We start from the raw sequence: 22,795 nt of genomic DNA, 5'->3' as shown, positions 1-22,795 counted from the left end.
AGAGATATAACCAGTTTAGATGGAAAGGATATCTAGCTGAAAACGTTACTGTAGCTACACCCATTAATAGACACGGTACTACCTTAAAAATAAACTCCAGCACAGAGCTACAACAACCATAATGAACTGACCCTTCACAATATATAATGCTTTACAATGTACTGCTACATATGGAAATTTATTTGTTCAATAAAACATACTCATCTGTTGAGAAACAAAAATGCCCATCTACAAAAAGTCATGCCAATGTTGATTCTCATTTTATTTCGAGCTCTGTCTCGTTCTCTTTTCGCCTACAGACTCTCCTCGGTACTTGAGTTTTTATTTTTAAATGGGTGATTCTCCGGAGGTTGGAGACGGCGTGCTCCATGTCAACCTTTCTCTCTTTTTTTGACAACTAACCTATGCCACTCCCACGCCATACATGCGTCAAAAGTAGGAGCAATTTTTCTCTATTTACGGATATGACAGACAATTTCCCACGAAAAACATCCCACCCGGTCTAAAATATAAACGCTTATAATAAGCTTACCATAGTTAATCAGGGTAAGATGAAAACATGTTTTGGAAGGATTCATAGTGTATTGACTCACCAATCACATCGGGTTATCTGATATAGGCGGGCCAGAGGCGAGCTAAACAGATGATGACAGCGCTGTGACGTCGAAGTCATTAGTAAACATTGCAAGATGGCTATGGATGAACACCAGTTGTTTGAAACGGCTTTGGCCGCTACAGTGAACGAGTTAGACTCGGCTTTTTATCTAAAACAGGAACAGAAGACGCCGCTCGAATCGTTCCTTTGCAAGAAGGACGTTTTTGCTGTTTTGCCGACCGGATACGGTAAGAGTATAATCTACCAGTTAGCGCCGCTGGTAGCTAAGCGTATGGGGTTTATTGTTGTGATTGGTCGTAGTGTTATCCAATTGCGTGCAGTGAGATTTTCAAATGCACGCTTGGTGCCGCCCCTCGAGCTGGCCGATTTTCATTAGTCGACGCCAGACCATTAATCTTTTAGATTTAGGTCTGGATTTCCAGGCTATAATAACCCTGGTTTCAACTTGGACATTTTGACTCCAGTTTCAAATAAATGTTTCGCTCTTTTAGCTCTGAATTTTTTTCGCTCTTTTGAAATGAGCAAAATATATATTTCATTTGCTCCATTTATAACACAGTGAAAGATTAACCAGCTTGCAGTTCTGCTGAGCTGTTATAAACAAATCTTTCATTAGTGTTGAACTTTTTTAATGTAACATCTTTCTTTTCTTGCTGAAAGGGTGGCTCCCGTTCATACATCCACAGCTGTGTCTTTTTTTCGCATTTGAGGGGTTAAGCTTAGAAGTCTGACAGCTTTCTGGAAAGACATGTTGATATATCTTTGTGGTTGAAGGGTAATTTTACAGTATAGAAATTAGAGAGAACGGCAGTTACACATGCACACACACTGAGGTATTGGCATTTTTTGTTGCCAGTGTCTGTAACGGAGAGCAACCAATGCCACAGGGGGGAAGAGAAGAGATTCCAGATGTGAGGGGTTTTCAGCAAATGGAAGGGAGGAATTGAGATGGAAAGCTGGAAAATGAAAAGATGATGTTTTGGATCATTTGAGTACAGACTAATCTGCTTCTCTTTTATTGTATAAGTGATCTCACTTAATTGGTCTCCTCAGCTTTGCTATATTTATCTGTTTTAAAATAAGGAAATTAATAAATGACTTTTCTTTTAGGAAATGCATATGTGGGTGCACCTTTGCACAACTTCATTGCTTTTAACTTCCACCCTAATATTCACATCAGTCAGTCTTCTAATCTGCAGTACAACATTCTTTCATGATTAAGCATTTAGTTGGTATGATCTTAGATTTACAAAGAATTCAGGGAATCCTCCCACTTAACCTGTTTATTTCAGGTTTCTGCTTTGGCATAAAGATACCCATAACCTCTGGTTTTAGTAAAATGTAAACCATAATTATTACTGAAATACTATAAGATGACTCTAAATCAGTGGATGTGGACGATTTATGCCATTATTGCTTGCTGGAATTTAAGCACAGCAAAAAAAAAAAATTGAAATAAAGGCAGCATAATTAATTGATTTAAAAGCATTTGTTGCGTTTATCAATTATTCAAAATGACTTACAATGGATCTGAAAAACAGTATCCACAAAATATATTTGGACAATTAAGGCACACTTCAAGTATAAATTTCATTGCATTAAATTTGATTTGTTTTAGAATGTATGTTTTGTCTAAATTAATTTAATTGTTGTCATTTTGTTGTCATACTGATAAATGTATAACTTGAATGCATTGCAAAGGATAAAAGCATCTGCTAAATTAATATATTTAAGTGTTTTATCATTTAAAACCTAATGTATTTTTGTGGAAATGTAGTGATTTTAAAATCTATTTTAGCTCTCTATTCAAATGACAAAAAAATTCTAAGTTGCTAATTTCTTAGTGCCCAAATATGTATGCATGCATGGATGTAAATAATGTTCACTCACAGAAAGATATTTTTACCCGTTCAGCTTCTTTGAGCTAAAATAAGGAAATTCATAAATAACTTTTTTTAGGACATGCATATGTGGGTATACTTTTGCACAACTTCATTGCTTTTAATTTCCACCTCTGAGATATGCTGTTGAAAGTGGATCGGACCGAGCTCCACAACACACTTGTAGCCAATCAGTAGTAGGGGGCGTGTCAACTCATGATGAGGGAGGAGAGAGAGCAAGCAAGAGGGAGATTTGAAGAAGGACTGTAGAAAGAGAGATGGCTGAGAGACATTACAAAAGAGAAAAGGTCAGAGGAATATCACTGGAAAAAGAAGGGTTATGATCAGGCAAAAGAGCTTTAGGACCCGCGTTAATATTAGAAAAGCTTTCCAGCGCTGGAGAGACAGAAGCGGGAAGGCCTGAATACGGATGTCGAGATTTGGTTGTTTCTGCTCCATACGTGAGTAACATTGGTTTTGCTATGTTTCACAGAACCAAGATATGCTGGTGTTGTAATGTTAGCTACAGTAATAGGACAGTTTTGAGTGTCATTGTTTGTCTGGAGCTTGTGTGCTTTTGTGAACTCTTGCTTGTTGTTCATTTTTTGTTCTTTCCTTTCATCTTCAGCTATGATAAAGAGACATCCACTATTGCATTGTGGGTTTGTGCATTTTTGGGGCAGAGCAAGGAAGGGAGGAGTTTAGGTTGATTTCAAATGTCAACGAAATTGCGTATTGCACCTTAAATAATAAATGTGTTTTTGTAAAAATGTTGTGATTTAAAGTCTGCTTCAGCTATCTTTTAAAATATTATTACAAGCTCCCAAATTGCTTTGTTTTATCAGTGATGTTGTTTGCTCTGTTTTTAAAGATATTAAGGAGTTTTTGACTTTGAAAGAGAAATGGCAAGTCTTTAAAGCACACATGATGAATGTCTTGCTCCATTTAGTGACTAAACATGGCATATATAACTTGATCTCCCACAAGAGAAGGGCTGTAATTATTCAAGCTTGCCAAAAAGGAACACAGAACCATGTGCTTCTACATGCCAAGTTCACTACTTGATTCCCTACACTTTTTTTTTTCACTCAGTCACTCTCTTATAATCCTGTCCAAAGCAAGCAGATTGTAATACAGTGAGATGAAGCAGAGGAACAAATAGATGCAAATGGTCTGAGTACATTATTTGCATGAAACATACATGATGAACCACATACTTGAAGGAAGGGAGGTGGGCTGGAATGGTTATTTCAAGGCACTTCCTTGAATGATTGCGTTTAGAAGAAATTGCATGCGTTGAAGCACATTATTGAGTGTAGTAGCGTAATAGTCATTTTAGTTGGAACAACTTGTATTCACCGTATTGGATTTAAAGTGTTTATTTTGTCTGTGACATTACAAGGGTCACCTTTATTTTGTTAAATAATTTGCCTCATGTGATTTTGGGAACATAAGCCAGTGGTGATTCTCACAAACATTCTTTGCATTTCTCTAGATAGAAAGATGCAATCAGCGATTAAGACAGGATAATGATCTGCTGTTTGTGCCTGGTGAATCCTCTGCATTTTCTTGAACTTCAGATCCCAGACTGACAGCTAGACAGTGAGAGACCAAGAGGACGGCGGTTTTGAATTGAATGGAAAAGAAAAATGATGTGTTTTTTGAAGATAATTGGGATTATTATTTGTTGCTGGATGGATGCATTACAGTGCAGTTATCACAGCATGTTATAATTTATCTTTACAGACACAAACTTTCAACTCTGGGACTCCTCTCACATTTTAAGTTTAACAGTATGAACTAACATATAACTGTTGTATTGACAAAAAAGTTTGGAACTAAGTGTTTAATTGTTTAATATTTAGAATGAAATGTGTAATTCAGACCCTTGAAGTACTTTTAAATCAAACAGGACAATTCTTATTTCTGTCTTTTATAAACACACACACAAACTCTGCCTGGCCAAAGAAGAATTCGCTGTTTGAATTTAAATAGGCAAATGCATAAGAGACAATGATTTGATCATTATTGCAGTGATTATTACATTTCTATCATGTTATATGTTTTTCTAACACTAATTGATTGAGTGTGTAGCTTTTCATTTACATTCGTGCATTTGGCACACGCTTTTATCTAAAGCAGCTTACATTGCGTTTCAAGGTACACATTTACATTCTTATCAGTTCTTGCTTTCCCTGGGAATCGAACCCATGACCTTGGCGTTGCAAGCGCCAACGCTCTACTGTTTGAGCTACAGGAAAGCTGTAGGCTTGTATTGTATCTGTATTGTATTTCTTAAACAACAATATAGGAAGACACATCATGACCATCCAGGATGGCAATGTCAAGATTTATCATAAAATTGTGAAAGAAAAGTTAGGCGGGAGCATGAAGAATCATTTTAACACATGAATTGGCACCTTAGAGTCCAGACCTTAAATTCAGTGAAAGTCTTTGGGATGTGCTGAAGGAGACTTTACAAGGGCTTGACTCTTGCATTGTCAATACAAGAAAATTGATGTGCCTCTTGATGGAAATAAATGTTGTGATGTTTTTTTTTGTCTTTAGAAAGAAAACGTGTATCAGTGTAATAGATCCATGCGCCTGGTGTTAAAGTGACAGCAGCCTAATATACCTGCCGCCTAATTATGAGATATTAAAAATGTCTATATGGCTGTTTTTTGCTCCATGGTATCGGTCAAATTGTGGCCAGTGAAAATGCAGAGTGGCTAGTAACTTTGGAAAACCAATAGCCACAGTGGCTGGTGAGCAAAAAAAGTTAATGTCAAGTCCTGATTATATAGAAAGGCTTTAAGTATAGTGTCACCGAAGATACAAAAAATATATAGAATATCAAACATTGAATCTGCACATCTGTACATCTTTTCTCAACTCACATTTTCTGACTAATGAAGTAAATTCTCTTTAGTAGCTGACTTCATATGTTTGTGTATTTCGCAGGTGTTTTAAGTGCTGCCGAATGCTCCTGTGGGAGAAATCACTTCACTTGTGCGGTCAGTGCATTTGGCGAGTGCACATGCATCCCGGCGCAGTGGCAGTGTGACGGGGACAATGACTGCGGAGATCACAGTGATGAAGACAGCTGCAGTGAGTCTTTTACCACGCACGGTCATGAGAATACAATAACATAATCATATAATAACATAAAACAAATACACACACACACACACATGCATTTATTCAAAGGTAAAATTGTTATTCAGTGCTTTGCTTTGAGTGCAAAGGTTATTTTGAAAGGTAGTGTACATGTACATGTTTGCTGGAATATCTTTTTTCAGTTGTTGTAGTATTGAGCACACTTCAAATGATTTTTCCATTTATTAGTCAAACGGGTTTGCAAACTTGTTCTGATTTGGTTTGCGATTCAGTCTGAAACATTTGCAAATTTCAGCTTGTAGTGGTTTCTCAGTCCTTAAAACAGTGACGTGATTCTTTTAAACAGAGAACAAAGGAGCACAAGGATTAAGTGAGAATTTATCTACAATCAATTAAAATTGATTGTACAATGGAATTGTACAAATTGAATACAATTGAAATTGATTGTACATCACAAAGTGCATTTACATGCACTTTAAAAGTCAATTTCTGTCAGACTAAAACCATCATTTGTCTTTTTAAAATGTCATGTAAATACTTTAGCGTGACTGAAATCATGTCAAATCAAGTCAATTTTTTTGTGAAATATGACAAACAGATCTACATAATGCAGTTGTTGCGCAGCTTTGTCTAGCAACCCTTGAGGAAAAGATAGTATCATTTTTATTAATGAAATAATATACTTCAAAAGAATATAGTGTGAACTGAATGTAAGGTTTTCGGACACTTGACATGAAAGTCATTACATACATTTATTGTAGGTTAAATTTATATTAAAAGCAATTAGCTGAACATTAGAGGGTTTTTTGACACTTAAGTAGGACTTAAGTATATCTAATTTCATAATTACTTTGGTTGTCTTGGAAATATGGCGAATGTAATGACAAGGATTTATGGTAAACTAAAGAATACTTAAATGTAATTTATATTTAAAACATATATGTCATGTAATGATGAAATTGCAATTTAGTATATTTAAAATATATTAAATTTAAATGCAATTTTGAACAGAAAACAAAATAGTTAAAAATTAGAATCAAATGTGTTTTAGTATGTTATTCAACACAACAAAAACATTAAAACACAACAAAAAAATTATTAAAACATTTAATTTGACATTTATTACAAAGTGCATTATTTAAAAGTGTGTTTAAGTGAAAGTAATTTCTTTAAGTGCATTCTCTTTAAGTGCACTTAAGTGGCCTTTTATTTCTTAAAATTCTATGTTATTTGCAAGTACAGTTTATTAAAAATATACTTAAGTGTATGACAAGTGCACATTCAATACAATTAAGGACACTTCATTTTCACAAGGAATGTTTCACAGTGGGGCACAAAAGGCAAAATTCAGGATGGCCCTGACATCATTCTACAACAGCACAATAGCAAGCATCTTTTTGAACAGCACCAATGCCTGGTTCACAAACTGCACCTGACAGGGCTGAATGACGCTGTGGAGGGTGATGTGCTCAGCTGAGCGTGTCACTCTTTACAGGGACATAGAGGTCTTCTACCCTCACATCAGGACACTTACTCCAGGAGGTTCAGGACAATCACCAGGAAAATCATTAAAGACCCTCACCATCCTAACAATGGCCTCTTATCAATGCTGCGTTCAGGCAAAGTCTACTGTAGCCTGAAAATACAAAGACTCAGGAGTCTCTTCCTCCATATTCCTAATGAGGAACAAGACTGAAGAGCTTTCTATACGACAGTAAAATAACCATGCACACACATTTCAATGGACATATACGCATATAGATATACGGTTTCTGTACAGGTTGTTTTATACACACACTCCTAGGCAAAAAAGCAACAAAAAAATGGCTAAACGCTAAGCTTTTTAATTGTCTTAACCACAAATTATTGGTCAGGAAATTAGCAAAATTCAAGTAAAAAGCCATTGATGTCTCAGAAAAACATCAAAGCCAGAATGAAGATTTTTGCCAGATGTCTGTGGAGTGATGATGAATCACAATGAAACACGAGTTGCATGGTGATGCTCCAGAGTCGTGTCTTCGAAAATGAGAAGTGAGAAATATTATAATAAATGGATTTCTACCACAGTGAAGCATGGAGGAAGTGTCATCATGTGGGGAGCCTTTTTTAGCTTCTGCTATTGGTGAGCTTCTTCACTGTGAAAATCATTCAATGCTTTGGAGTGCGAGAATAACCCAGAACGGCTTGCTTCCAACAAATGAAAAGTTATCTAAACCGGCATGATCAGATGTTGTTTTTCAACAAGAAAATACTTTTGGCCAAATTGCAAATACAACCAAGTGGCGGCTTGAGAACAAGTCCATAAGGCTCATGTTTTGGCCTTGGTCAAAGTCCAGATTTGAACCCTATAGTGAATATTTGGTCTCACATAAAACTCAAACGAACTGGGAGACATTTTTCAACTACTCAAACTCTATGAAGCCATTAACATCCACCAGTAAAAAGCTGTCTGCAAGTTGAGGAAGGCTATTCCGTGCTAAGCTACTTTAGCTACAGTATTTGTGCAATTCTTGCTAATTTCCTGACCATGTGGTTTCCAAGTATGTGGTTTCCTGATTTGTGATTAAAATGGTTAAGACCAATATTTTGCCATTTTTGGCTTGGCCCTTTTCTGCCTTTTTTTTTTTTTGCCCTGGAGTGTATACTGTTTGTGTTCAGTGGACACACACACACATAAACATGTTGGATTTCCATGCTTTATGGGGACTTTCCATGGACAATGATTTTTTTATACTGTACAAACTGTATATTATATCCCATAAACCTACCCATCACAGAAAATGTTCTGCATTTTTACCAGTGGAACACAATTCAAGTACTTGAGTAAAAATTAAAAAGTAAAAGTCTGACATCATTATGAATTATGAACGGTCAAGTAGCCAGCACTAGTCAATAAGGAAGATTATGTAGACACTTAATATCTATTGATCTGCAAGTAAGAAAACTTTTATTTTACTACCAAAAGTTGACATACGCTGACATCTACTGCTGATCATTACTGCTCATTCAAGTGTGCAAACAGGTGAAAATGAATATACCATATAGTATTTAAAATGAGGGGGAAAATGTGCTGAGAAATATAAACATACATTTGTCACACCAGGCAAAAAGTGTTAACATTTTAAGTAGAACGCTAAGCAAACATACTAGTTTTACATAATTTGAAACTGCTACAGCTGCATGGAAGATGCTTGGGCATTAATTTGCGTTAATTTAATATGTTTATTTTTTACTTAAAACCCCAAATGTGGACATAACCACATTCAAGCATTTCATACAATGGGTTTAGCAGCTCGCCCTTTTACAGCAGATTTATTTCACAAGCAAACTGACATTTACTAGAATTTATCCTAAAATTCTGCATTAATAACCTACTTTTCGCACCATCATCAGTCGCACACGCTCTCAAGCTCCAAGGATCTCCCGTTTTTGGCTCATTTTGAGTCAGATTGTGAGTTGTTGACTCGAGAACCGATGTAGTCGGATCAGTCCAAATCATGAATGAATGTATTATACATTCTTTAATTAACAACGATTATAGCTATTAATATTAATATTTTTATAATATATTATCATTGAGTGATATCATATCATATCATAGAATTATTTATCATTCAAAATGTCAGAAGTTGAAATATGTTTTTGCCTTTTTTAATTGTTCTTAATTTGATCTCATTCCTTCAGTTTTGCCCACGTGCTCGCCACTAGACTTTCACTGCGACAATGGAAAATGCATCCGACGCTCATGGTTATGTGATGGAGACAATGACTGTGAGGATGACTCCGACGAACAAGACTGTCGTGAGTATATTTATCCTTTTTTTATATACATAGTTTAAAGATAATTTTTTTTTTTTTTTTTGGTGGTGGTGTTTGTTCTTTCCAAGACTGATGCAGTGATGCTGTGCTGAACTGCAATTCTGCGTTTTACATTTTAAACAGTTCAAGTATATTTAATTCATTTAAAACGGCATGTTTCAATTTTGACCGAAAAATTTAACATTTATATTTTTTACAAAAATATTTTATTTCATTGGAATGGTATGTATGACACTTGGTGACTTTTGTGGCACTTGCTATGTGAACACACACTCACAAAAATTTTGGACATAATTCAAAAGTTAAATGGTCCTAAAAAAAAAAGAAAACTCTACTTTAAACTCTACTTTTTTTTACTCTAAAACTCTACTCTGTTAAAAATGACCATCGGAGAAATGAATGGAAAATAAAAAAAATGTAAAAAAATTTTTGCCTGTACAATCTTCAATTCAAAATAGCACACAGCAATGAAGGCGTTTATTGAAAAATAATCATACTAAAAAAGAAAAGAAAAAATTGAATGGATTAATTGTATTGTAAAAACTGTGGAAACAAATTTATGATAATTATTGCATTATTATTATTTAGTGCCATCAAATTCCCTCAAAATATTAAATAAAAAATAATTGAACAAATATTACTTTTATATATTTTTACTGGGTGGGGGGAAGGGTTACTTTTGAGGTGTTTGTCCACTTTTAACCAGGAGTATGAGTGTGACCCATAAATCAGGAGCATCAGAGGGTTAAGAGTGTTTGTCACAAAGCTTCTCTTAACCCTGTATTACTTCCAATGAACAAGAACAAGAAAATGTTAAAATAAATATTTTACCTGGTATTTTATTCAGACATTTAATCATAAATGTGTTCAGTTCAATTCAATTCAATTCGAAACGTTTCGACCTTCTTTCTTCTGTGGGGCACAAAAAGAGAACGTTTGGAAAAATACAATTATTTAGACCTCATGCTGTATATTCTAGTGTTCTGAAAGCACATGATTTTGGTGAGAAACAAACTGAAAGGACATTTATTATTTAGTGATCTTGACCTCAGCATGCACCCTCCTGTGTTCATTCATGAGTGCATGAGAGCAGCAGTTCTATCATAAAATAATTATACTATAATTATTTTATGAGACCTTTTGTTTCCTTTTGAAGTTCAAAGATGGTCACTATTACGTTTCCATTCAAATTTGGGAATTTAACTTGTGCACAAAATTGGAATATAGCATACAACATTTGCAACTAAAGCAGCGTTTCCATCCCATGTGTTCAAGAGAACAAAATTTTCACATTCTGGGAAATTGGCGCAAAATATCTGTGATAAAATGAAAGTTGCTGCAAGCGGGGAAACCAGTGTGGTTATTTTTTTCCCTACATCATAAGGCTATGTTTACACTGGCACAAAAAATCTGATCTTTTACTCACATCTGACACAGATTGGAATTTGTTGCACACGTGTAAACACAAAAATCTGCACGAGATCCGATTTTTTTTTTTCTTATACGATCTGAGCCACTTCCAAATGTGGTTTTAAATCAGATACATATCCGATATCTGGATATCTGACCTCCGTCTAAACACTCCGTATAAATCATTTTAATAGCACGGCCATTAAAAACCAGGGTGTACCATGTGGACAGTAAAACGAACGTGCATTAAGACTTGCAGTGTAAATGCAGCCCAAATGATGTGGGTTGCCAGGTCCACTGTTTTTCCCTACACCTCACATTATTTGTAGCGCACCTCCCACCCAATAATAAGAGCGTTGTTACTTCTGATAAGAAACAAAGTCTCAGCTTTCAAATTATTTCCATTTTATCACGAAAGTCAAACAATAAATGGCGTTTTGACAATCTTTAGATTTGACACCTCAGTTCAAGCAGCAGCTGTATGTATGCGTGTGTATGTATGTGTGTATAAAGGATCTGTGAGTGTGAGGCAGAGAGAGAAAAACAGAAGCATCTTTGCCTCTGCTGTGACCCATATTTCTCAGCGCTGTACTCTTGAGGCTCTTCTCATGATGGGGGGTCTGTCTGCCATAAGCTTTCCATGAATTTTTCATTGACATGCTTTGTACAGTGAGAGTCTTTTCCACCACACTGCTCTATGTCTGCCTTATCTCTTACATTCAGTATCTCTCTCTCGGCTTCTGTCTGTCCTTTTGTTTTATGTTATCATTCAAATGGCATGATGTGATCGTTCTCTGTGAATTAGTGGCATATAATAAAAATGGAACAAAGACTCCTTTAAGACTGCATATCCTGTGTATTTTGATTCACGTTGAAGAAAAGCAGTTTTGTGCAATTGAGACCTTTTGTATGTTTTTAACTATATGCGTTTTGCTACAGACTGTCAGGGCAATATAATAAAAAGGTTCAGTAATAAACATGAAAAATTTTACATAAAGGTAAAACCATGTAAAATACTGTAATATGAAACGTGTTTTAAACAGGGAGTGGGGGAAATGTATTTCGATCAGAATCCCCCCCCCCCACACACACTTTTCCAGTGTTTTTTGATGCAGTTTGATATTCTGTTTTGTTTTGTATGGCGAGAAAAAGTGCAGCGGTGCAGAAATACACTTGTGTCTGGTGTCGATCTGTCTGGCGCGGTGGGTGGTGTAAATACAAGCAGCATCACATTTTAATGCTGTGGTGTCAATAAAGTGATGTGAGCGCCACCAGTGCACTGGATTGTGTAGCTGCAGAGTGTTGCTATATTTTTCTGTAGCACTGAGGAGCACAAGTTTAATAATTAATAAAGGGCCCTATGAAATCATTTTATTTTTTTCCCATATTCCTTTTTTTCCCATTAGAATTTTTCGGGATTGGCCTGGTTTTAATGGTTAAATTTAATTTTAGTTATCAAAAGTATGTCTAGTTAAAGTCATGAAACAATTTAACAATAATTTATTAAAATTTCAACAAAAAATAGATTTTAAGGGCCTTTTGAAATTTATTATTTAATACAATTTTAATATATTAAAAAAACATGTATAGCCAATTAAGTTCATTAAAAATAATTGAATAATGTATTAACATTTATTTACAATAATGTGGCCCTAAGAAATATTTTATTAAATATTTTAAAATGCAATTAAATGAACATTTAACATTTTAATCCTTTTATTTATTGATACATTTTTTTTTTGTCAAACAGTGCTCCATAAGAGGTTTACTGTTAAAATTAAAACATGGGAAATGTGATACTCCTTAATAAATGTGTGATATTCACAAAAAAAGAATTCTGCGATTCTGAATTTCTGCGATTCAGTCCACGTTTTCCACCTTGCGGAAATCATAGGGCCCTACTTAAACTGAACGAAGTGACTTTGTTTTGTGGAAAACTGTTCATATTTTTGATCTATGTGAACCCATTGCTGACATTTATTTAATATCTGTCTCGTATGTTTTTTGTTTTTGAGCAGCACCACGAGAATGTGAGGAAGATGAGTTCCATTGTCAGAATGGATACTGTATCCGCAGCCTGTGGTACTGTGATGGAGACAATGACTGTGGAGACAACAGTGACGAGCAGTGTGGTGAGTTCCTTCATACTTCTTTCTGGATGATTTTTAAAACTTGCGCTGCATCCTAAATTGAATACTTCCCTAGTGCATAGTATGCAGAAAAAAAGAAAAAAAAACAGTAGGCGAAAAGTATCTGGATGACTTACCACTTTTGGTGAGATTCTGAAAGTGCGCATTCGATGGACACTTTACTATCCCATAAGGCCACTGGAGGGGATTTATAAATGGCAGTGAAGTGACGCAACTGACGCTGGTAGGTCAGGTGACCGTAACAACATGGATGTAGTACGTCTGAATTTTCATTCATACTACCCATATTCATACTGTATAGAATATACTTTTTTAACGGCCACAAAGTTAGTTCAAATTCAAATGTACTACTCAAGACAGTTTCAGATAATTCAGATTTCAGATGCACCCTCTGGTCTCAGCATGTCTTGAATTTTGGAGGTGTTACACCCTCCCTGGTCCGGGGAAGAGAAGAAACAACGTACAAAACCAGTCATAGAATTTAAACAGCAGCATTAACTCTTTCACCGCCAGCGTTTTTAAAAGAAGTTGCCAGCCACCACCAGCATTTTTGATCTTTTTCACACAATTTTCAGGTTGTATGAACTTGCATATGATATCGCTTGTTTCTGCTTCTTCTTCACATGTCTTTTGATCTGGAGATTCTGTACTCTTAAAGGAAAATGTGTAATAGCGTATAACAGTGAAAATATGGAAAGCCGGATATTTCCGTCAATGGCGGGGAAGCGGTGTCTAATAAATGATGGAAATTTCCATCAATGGAGGGGAAAGAGATAAGTTTAGCAACAAGTTGGTAGTTAACATATGGTGTAGGAGAAAGACATGCTCCAGAGAGTTGTGTGGTGTGTGTCAGGCATTAATGCGTTCCTCCTGTATTCCTCCTATTAACCAAACCCAACAGACAGGTCGTCCTTGATTGTAACTGGGGCCAGCTGGTCTTAATCGCTTACCTGCCAGGGGACTAAGGAACGAGCAATATAGAGCAAAAGGGACAGAAGAGAACAGAACAGACCATTTCAAAGTTTATACCATCAATAAATAATTTCCTGAGACTTAGGGGCTGTTTACACGACACCATTTTCAACTAAAAACGTAAAACTTTTTATGCGTTTGGGCCGTTCATTTACACGACAAACGTGGTCCCTGGGAACGCAAACTTTTGAAAGCGGGTTTCAAAGTGCAAGTTTTTGAAAACGGTCTCCGTGTAAACAACAAAAACGCGAATCTCTGAAGACGATGATGTTCAATCTATAGTGTTTCACTGCCATCTAATGGCCTGGCAGCAGAATACAGTGTTTTTATTCGTTTTCGCGGATCCGTGTGAATGGGCATCGTTTTGACAATGGTGTCGTCTGTACGCGGAAAACTCAAAAGAAAAAACTTCTCCGTTTTAAGCATATCGTTCTCGTGTAAACGTACCCTTAAGAGAAGACTATGCTCTTCTATCTCAATTAAGTGCACTAAATTGTATTGAATGTGCACGTGTAGTGTACTTCAAATCTTTAAAGTATATTTAAAGAAGACATACTTGCTGATATGTTCTGAAATAAAAGACCACTTAAATTTACTTGAAAAGAGAACACTTTTTAATAGTGTCTCTATCTGTCTATCTATAGATCGGTCGGTCTCTATGTCTGTCTGAATAAAAGTTTTACTTTTAAAGTGCATTTTAATTTATTATTTTAATATTTTTGTTGTGCTTTAAAGAAGCACACTTATTGATGTTGACTAACATACTACTGAACCACATGTGAAGTACTTTATAATGTTTAACTGTAGTATTATTTGATATTACATTGAAGGCTAATATATTTTAAATGTACTAAACTGCAAATCCATAACAAATGTGTAATTACAAATATATTTAAATACAAAACATACAAGTTTCATATATAAATGACTTTTTTTCGTTTTAATTAAATGCAGTGTTCTTCAGAGTCAGACTCGCTGTTCATTAACGATTCCTCCCCTTGCAGCAATGACAGCTCTTCAGACCTTGTGCTTTCTTGTCGTGAGTCTATTAAAATATTCAGATGAACTTTACAACACAAGGTTGTCTAATCAGTTCTTCAAGGTCTGCAACATGAGTTTTTACTTATTTTTAACAAGTTTGTCCAAAATGTTGGCCAAAATATTCAACCCAACATATTCAATATATTCAATAGCATGATAGATTTTTCACACTCCGTGAGTGGGGCGTAAGCGAACATGGTCACGTTGTTTTCTCATACTGGTCATGTGTCCTACAGTATGCATGTCAGAGCTGCAGCTCTGCTAAAAAAAATATTTATGTGAGACTGCGCTAATCATTGTCTTTAATACCAGGCACAAATTATAAAGAGTGTTTTAGGAGGGAGTAATCGAGAACATTGTCATTTGCTTGTAGTGTATATGGATGGCAAACAAACACAACATCAGTGGTGTTCTGAAATGAGGCGGCAAAGTCCTCAGTTTTTTTTATAAATCAAATGTAAATTAATTTCCCAGTTACACTTAATGTTGTCCCATTTTACTGGTATAAAAAAAGTATATCCCCCATAACGGCAATCATGTTTTCAGGCCTTTTCAAGTTTGATTCTGACATGACAAAAAGCTTTGACGAGCTTTGAAGTGGCTAGGTTGTTTACTACTTAATTAGTCTTATAATAATACGCCATAATTTATTGAGGAGGCACTGCCTCCCTTGCCTGCTCGGAGGAAACACCAAAGCATGAGTACAGCGTGAGCTAGACGGCAAAAAAAGTATCTGCGTGTAGGACACAACATCCCATAGCTCATGCTCCCAATGTGAATGCTATAACTTTAAATATAGACACCAAAATAAAAATATGCTGTTCATGCGCATTTTCCCCGCTCAAGCTACTCGCTATGTGTACAACAGCCCTGAAACTGGCGGGTCACACATTTCATGAGCTCTCTATTTGTCAAAAGCTATGAATAATGGTCCATTTTGTAGCATCTAAATTTGTTTCAAAGGCCAGAGACATGGCTACCGCCCAGAAATCCTTCATAACCTTGCAATGTATATGATACGGGAGTGCTTATTCTTACAATACACTGCAGCTGTATTTCCATTTGCTTTTATTTCGGCTCTGAGAAATCTTCATAGTAGTACAGTACAGTCCCATATGCACATCTCAAACCCTTTTTGTGCATGACTTGTATGTGTGTCCAGATAAGAGGAAGTGCTCTGATAAAGAGTTTCGCTGCTCTGATGGAAGTTGCATCGCAGAACACTGGTACTGTGATGGAGACACCGACTGCAAAGATGGAACTGATGAAGAGAACTGCCGTAAGTTGATTCTGAGTTTCTTAATGTGCTTATGTGTCAAATGAACATCCATCCCATCCTATCCCATTCCATCCAATCCATCCCATGCCATGCCATCCATTCTATTCATGCCTTATTGGTGGAGCTGTAGAGAAACTGTATGTTTAGGTCAAATCTCTCTAATTATTTGAGATTTTTCTACTCACTGTAGTAGGCCATCCAAAACTCTGCATGTATAGTGTAGAAAAGTTCTTGACAAAAGTATCATTTTGCAGATGGCAGCCAAAAAATATTCAGACTTGAACTTAATAAAATTTCACAAAACCAGGTACACATAGACTCTGCAGAATCCTGAGAAAGGGGACACTTTTTTTTTTTGGTTTAAAGATTCTCATAATTGAAGTTGGTCACAGGAAATTTGCCATTATTGATCAAAAACTGCTAAATTGTGGTACATTTCTGTACTTTTTTTATATGCTTGGATCCCAATTATTGCTGCTTGAGACCAGTATTTCTTTCTGTGTTATATTTGTTTTTCTTTTATTTATTGCAAATAACTGTGCAGAGGGATTTGTTGGACTGTTTCATGGTGCATGTGTGTGGGTGTGTAACTCGTGTTACATAATTCCTCTCTCCAGCATCTGATGTGATGACAGCCACATGCAGTGTTGAGGAGTTTCAGTGTGCTTATGGTCGTTGCATTCTGGACATCTACCACTGTGATGGAGATGACGACTGCGGTGACTGGTCTGATGAGTCTGACTGCTGTGAGGATCATTCATTCTTTCTTACTCTGTTATAACTTCCTTTTGTTTGAAATGCCTCTTTTCACTCGCTACTCACAATCATTAGAAATAATTCCCTTGTGAAAAAGAAATACTTTTTAGCTTACTTATTAGGGTAATAATACATTTAAGTACAAACTGAATGTAATGTTTTCAGGCACTTAATTGCATGGTAATTGCAATTAAATGAAATGAAATGTAGTTTAAATTTATATCAAATGCACTTAGCTGCTTTTTGGCCCACCTAAAGTAGGACTTAATATGAAATATACCTAAAATATTTTTTAATGAAACAACCCTTATTATAAAACCACATTTTTTTCTGAATGTGCACTTGTAGTGTACTTCAAATCTTCAAATCTTTCTATTTTTAAAAACTGTACTTGCAGGTGATTATAATATTAATGAAATAAAAGGTCACTAAAGTGTACTTAAGTACTTTCTTAACGTGTAAGTACTCGTACTTTAAAGTAAACCTTTTAATTTGACATTATTACAAAGTAAATTTTAATCATTGGTTTAATAATCTTTTGTTATGCTTTAAAGAAGTACACTTATTTTGAATCAAGTACTTTGCATGTGCTTTTAGTATGTTACTAAACCATTTTAACTGATATTACATTTAATTTTAATATATTTTAAATTGCAATAAATTACTAAATTGCAACTTCATTACAAATGTGTAATTGCATATAGGCCTATATTTAAATACATGACAAAAAAAAGTTTCAATAGTATGTCTGATTTTGTTGTGTGTGTGTGTGTGTGTGTGTGTGTGTGTGTGTGTGTGTGTGAACGCAGCCTCCCACCAACCCTGCCGTTCTGCAGAGTTCATGTGCAGCAGTGGCATGTGTATAAATGCAGGCTGGAGGTGTGACGGAGAATACGATTGCGATGACCAATCAGATGAAAAGAACTGCAGTGAGTAACTGTTTTAGTGTAATATTTGTGTGTGTGAGTGTATTTCACAAATGTCACATGCCTCTTTCTCACCGTCAGGCACATCGATGTGCATGGCTGATCAGTTTCGCTGTATGTCTGGTCGATGTGTGCGGTTATCATGGCGCTGTGATGGAGAAAATGACTGTTCTGATGGCAGTGATGAAGAAGGCTGTGAAAAGACAGGTGAGGAATATAAAAGCCAACACATACTTTTTACCTCTTTAAGGCGCAGTATGTAAGTTTTGCTGCTAGAGATCGCTTAGTCTGAACAATAACAAAGACGTAGCTTGATGATGCCGTGAATGAGCGTGGAATCATGGGAGTCGTTGTCTTCACCTCCACAGCCAATGTAAAGCAATCCGACAGGACTCAGGCCTGATGAGTCATGTTCATTTGATTTCTGCACAAGTGAATGTATTACAGTTTTATGAAGCAGGGCGGAGCCCAGAGCCTAGGGCGTTTTACTTTGCTGTTTTAGTGTTGTGTATGATTTTGTTTATTTTATTAAAGTTACGTTTAACGTTTTTCAGTTCCTGCCGCCTCCTTCCCTGAACTCGAGCATTGTTACAATTACATTTGATCACTTATTCACATTATTTTATTTAATTCTAATGAAATAGCCGCAAGTGCTGAATTTATTTGACAAATTAAAATTGTGGGGGAGCGCAGTGCTGTTTTACTTGGTCAAAACAGAAAACACTAGTTAATTTTTAATAAATACATTTTTATTAAACATTATTAATAAATAAATAAAAGGGCTCATTGCTAATTTTTTCCAGACACATTCATAATCTTTACTTTTGCTGGTGCTTTGCAGAAAGCTTTATGTGTGCGCTTGAGCGCGGAATAGGCATAATCTGCCCCCAACCCCCAGTATGTATTTAAGTAATTAAATTAATATAAACGTGCGATTAGTCGACTAATGGCTTAAATATACTACTACTAGTCGACTAGAAAAATCTTTAGTCGGGGCAGCCCTACAAAATAGTATTGTCTCTGACAAAATATATAACTTTGTTCTAGTGGTTTTTGGATAATTGTTGTGCATTTAAGTGGCCTTTTATTTCATTAATATTATATTATCTTTAAGAAGTATTTTTTTTTTTAAATTATTCCTTTTGAAAATGCAAAAAATCTTTTTTTTAAGAGAGTTAAAGATTTCATCTTTCACACGCTGTGCATACTTAATTTTGTTTTCTGAAATGGCCTACACATATATCTTGACAATGTGCACAAAAAGCATTAATATTTTCTAATATCTGCTCAATCACCTTGCTGCATTACTTGCTTTTTTATTGTCTTTATTCTGTTTCTTTTTTACAATCCCCTTGTTTCTTAGAAACTCCTCCATGCGCGTCGGATCAGTTCCTGTGTGAGAATGGCCGCTGTATTGGCCAGCGTAAGGTTTGTAATGACATCAAAGACTGTGAAGATGGGACTGATGAACATCCATTCCAGGACTGCCGTGAGTCTACAAAAATCCACTATTGCATGCAAACAGACAAGCGCATGAGAAATCTCACATTAGACAACTGTGGTAGTTCTGCTGAAAACATCACATTCCCCCCTCTTTGTTAACATTCAAATGTTTGCCTGTGTGTTTATAGGCTCCAAGTCAAGTGAAGAAAATTGTAATGTTAACAACGGAGGTTGCTCACAGAAATGCCAGATGTCTCGAGGTCAGGTGCAGTGCACTTGTCACACCGGCTACACATTAACACAGGATGGGAAGACATGCAGAGGTGAGCAATAGACAAGGGGAAAAAACAAAGGACAGCAGAAAAGAAAGTTTCTTAGCAAGGGGATGTAAACTTTTAAACAGGATTCTCTGTGTTTTATTCTTAGGGTATAGGTAAATATCTAATATATATTTTTTGACTCTAGGATTTATAAACTGATTTATAATATGAATTATGCACTTGTATATTTGTACAGTTTATATACATTCATTTTGATGGATTTCTCCAAGTGTCTTGGAGATGTTGCAACAGTTCTTATAGATGTAGTTTCTCTGATTTTTCTGTTTCTTCATCTAATCCCAGAAAGACTGGATGATAGTGAGATTAGATCTCATTGTGGAGCACACAGTCTGTTGTCAGACTCCTTGTGCATATAAAAATGAATGGCAATTACAATAAATGGCAAAAGAACAATGTTTGGCACACAATAGAAGTGTAGTTTAGCATACTTTTAAAAACAGTACTTAAGGAAATAATATACCCTACTTAAAGGAACACTATGTAGCTTTTCAACCTTCATAATATATTTCCAAGACCCTTGTGATGGTACATCGACTTACAATAGGTTGAATGACACGTCTGCCATAGCCTGATCGCTTTTACTGGCACTACGTAACTTCGGGGTTCGACTGCTTTACGGCATACGTCACTTCCCCCACCACTTCCTCAAATTTGGACGTGAGAGGCCAACCAGCGTTTGTTTTCGGCTTTTGTGCGCATGTTTTTGTCATGGGGGCTATTTACACCTGGCCACTTCATGCGTTTTCGGATGATCGGATAGCTATCTGATCGTGAAAAGACCAGGTGTAAATGCCCTCCGTTTCGGATTCAAATCCATTCAAGACGGATTTGAATCCGATCGCTATTTACGACAGTGCAAGTATTCCACAGCGACTCTAGGGGTCGCTGTTTGACAAAAACACAATTTCTACACAGTGTGCCTTTAAGAATATACTTAAGTGCTAACTGAACGTAATGTTTTCGGAGACTTAATTACAATTATTTGTTAATTGCAATTAAATGAAAATGTATTGCAGTTTAAATTTATATTAAATGCAATTAGTTTAGAGTATTTTTGACCGACTTAAGTAGGACTTAAGCTCATCTTTATATGTAATTTCATAATTCTATTTTGTAATTTTTTTTTAAGTGTACTGGCAAATATGACTGGCAAGCATTTATGGTAACCTAAAATATACTTTAATGCCATTTCTTTTTTATTGAAACGTGTATGTTGTACACTTTAGAAATATTTCAAAAACAGTAGAATTATGAAATACATTTAAAGATGTGCTTAAGGCCTACTTAAGTGGGTCAAAAAAGCACTCTAAAGTTCATGTATTTAACATTTGTAATGAAGTTGCTATTTAGTACAATTTACTTTTACTTTTCTTTTTTTAATAACACTTTAAAAGTGTACTTAAGTGTGTTAAGAAACAAAGTCATGAAAGTGTGCTCTCTTTAAGTACACTTAAGTGGCCTTTTATTTCGTAAATATTATATTTCCTGCAAGTACAATTTTTTTCTTCTTTTTGTTCTCTTCATAATTTAATTATAAGATTTAAAGTACACATTCAATACAATTAAGTGCACTTCTTTCTGAAAAAAATCAAGTCACTTTTATTTATATAGTGCTTTATACAATACTTTATAGTGCTGTATGTATACAGTACGGATTGTTTCAAAGCAGCTTTACAGTGATAAACAGTTTATTTAAACAGGTTATTTATACAAGGGTATAAATAACTTTTATGGAGTAGAGTCTAACATGCCAAAGACTTCACAGTGCATAAACACTGAATTACTGAGCGTAGGAGGGTAAGAAATGTGGTAGTTTAGTTTTGATCGCAGCAAGGCCAGCATACAAACAAAACAATTTATAACATACATTAGAAACACCATCAAGAAATAACATATAATCCACGACAACAACAGCCACAGACAAAATCCCCTCTACCTACTACACCCTGTTCCACCCATACCCAAATTTAACATAGCAGTGGGAATGAATGAGTGTCTGTACCTGTTATAGAGTATAACCTGAACCAAGATCCTGAGGGCAAAAGCTGAAACTCGTAATAAAGAGGGCGGGATCAAACCATTAAAATAGATCAAGCTTTGCTCACTACCTGGCCATTATACAGGTTGGTAGGGTGACTGCTGGACACATAAAACCTTGCTACTGGCATGAACTATTTTTAAAAGAGCAGTTACTATTTCACACTATACCAGCATAACATTGGGAATTTTAAAACAGACTCGATATAAGATTTATAAAACAAAGTCATCAGGGACCTTTCAACATTAAGCTTGACAATCTCCGTAGACAGGACAGGCGTGGCTGATCAACTCCCTATTGAAATTTTTAAATTCAGCTTAGAACAATATCACTGAGCAATGTTTGCTCTTATTACAGCTCATTTGGATCTTTAAGTGGAGAAATCCAGGGATGTTTCTGGCTAATAAATGTTAACTAATAAATAAACTAATAAATGTTATTCATATTTTGTATTTCATCCTCTCTAATCTTTCCTGCTTCTGTGTCTGAACCCAGATGTTGATGAATGTGCGGATGAAGGTTATTGTAGTCAAGGCTGTACCAACATAGGAGGAGGATTCCACTGCTGGTGTGTTCAAGGTTATGAGCTTCGACCTGACAAACGCAGTTGCAAGGCTTTGGGTAAGGCTGAATATCTATTATAAAATCAGCAAAACATTGGTGGTTTGGAACAGAGTTGTCCAACTTTCATGTTCTCTCTTCCCAGGTCCAGAACCGGTTTTGTTGTTTGCAAATCGGATTGACATCCGACAAGTTCTACCGCACCGTGCCGAGTACACGTTGTTACTCAATAATCTGGAAAATGCCATTGCGTTGGACTTTCATCATAACGAAGAGCTAGTATTCTGGTCAGATGTCACACTGGACCGTATCATGAGAGCCAGCCTCAACGGGAGCAATGTGGAGGAGGTCGTGTCCACGGGTCTTGAGAGCCCAGGTGAGCAGTATATATTTTATCAGTTCAGCAAGCCATTTTCACAGTATATTCCTCATATCCACTGCTGTCA

The 22,795-nt window shown here is 35.8% G+C and overlaps 1 protein-coding gene across 6 annotated transcripts in view; it reads left to right on the top strand.

Annotated features, from left to right (window-relative positions):
• The window catches only part of lrp4 (low density lipoprotein receptor-related protein 4), a 99,222-nt gene that overhangs the window by 41,127 nt on the left and 35,300 nt on the right, over positions 1-22,795 (top strand). For all 6 annotated transcript variants that reach the window (XR_014605456.1, XR_014605457.1, XR_014605458.1 and 3 more), the window contains exons 2-12: positions 5,458-5,604; positions 9,298-9,414; positions 12,861-12,974; positions 16,168-16,284; positions 16,902-17,030; positions 17,850-17,969; positions 18,048-18,173; positions 19,330-19,455; positions 19,598-19,732; positions 22,284-22,409; positions 22,495-22,725. Coding sequence is in view for 3 of the 6 variants with exons in the window: in XM_084109406.1 (XP_083965532.1) it covers positions 5,458-5,604; positions 9,298-9,414; positions 12,861-12,974; positions 16,168-16,284; positions 16,902-17,030; positions 17,850-17,969; positions 18,048-18,173; positions 19,330-19,455; positions 19,598-19,732; positions 22,284-22,409; positions 22,495-22,725 (1,488 nt within the window). In the remaining 3 variants the exon portion in view is untranslated. The remainder of the gene's footprint in view (positions 1-5,457; positions 5,605-9,297; positions 9,415-12,860; positions 12,975-16,167; positions 16,285-16,901; positions 17,031-17,849; positions 17,970-18,047; positions 18,174-19,329; positions 19,456-19,597; positions 19,733-22,283; positions 22,410-22,494; positions 22,726-22,795) is intronic.

Source organism: Abramis brama (genome assembly GCF_963993115.1).
Source record: "Abramis brama genome assembly, chromosome: 3".
NCBI lineage: Eukaryota > Metazoa > Chordata > Actinopteri > Cypriniformes > Leuciscidae > Abramis > Abramis brama.
Note: the sequence above shows the minus strand (reverse complement) of the source record. Positions and strands in the feature narration are given on the sequence as shown.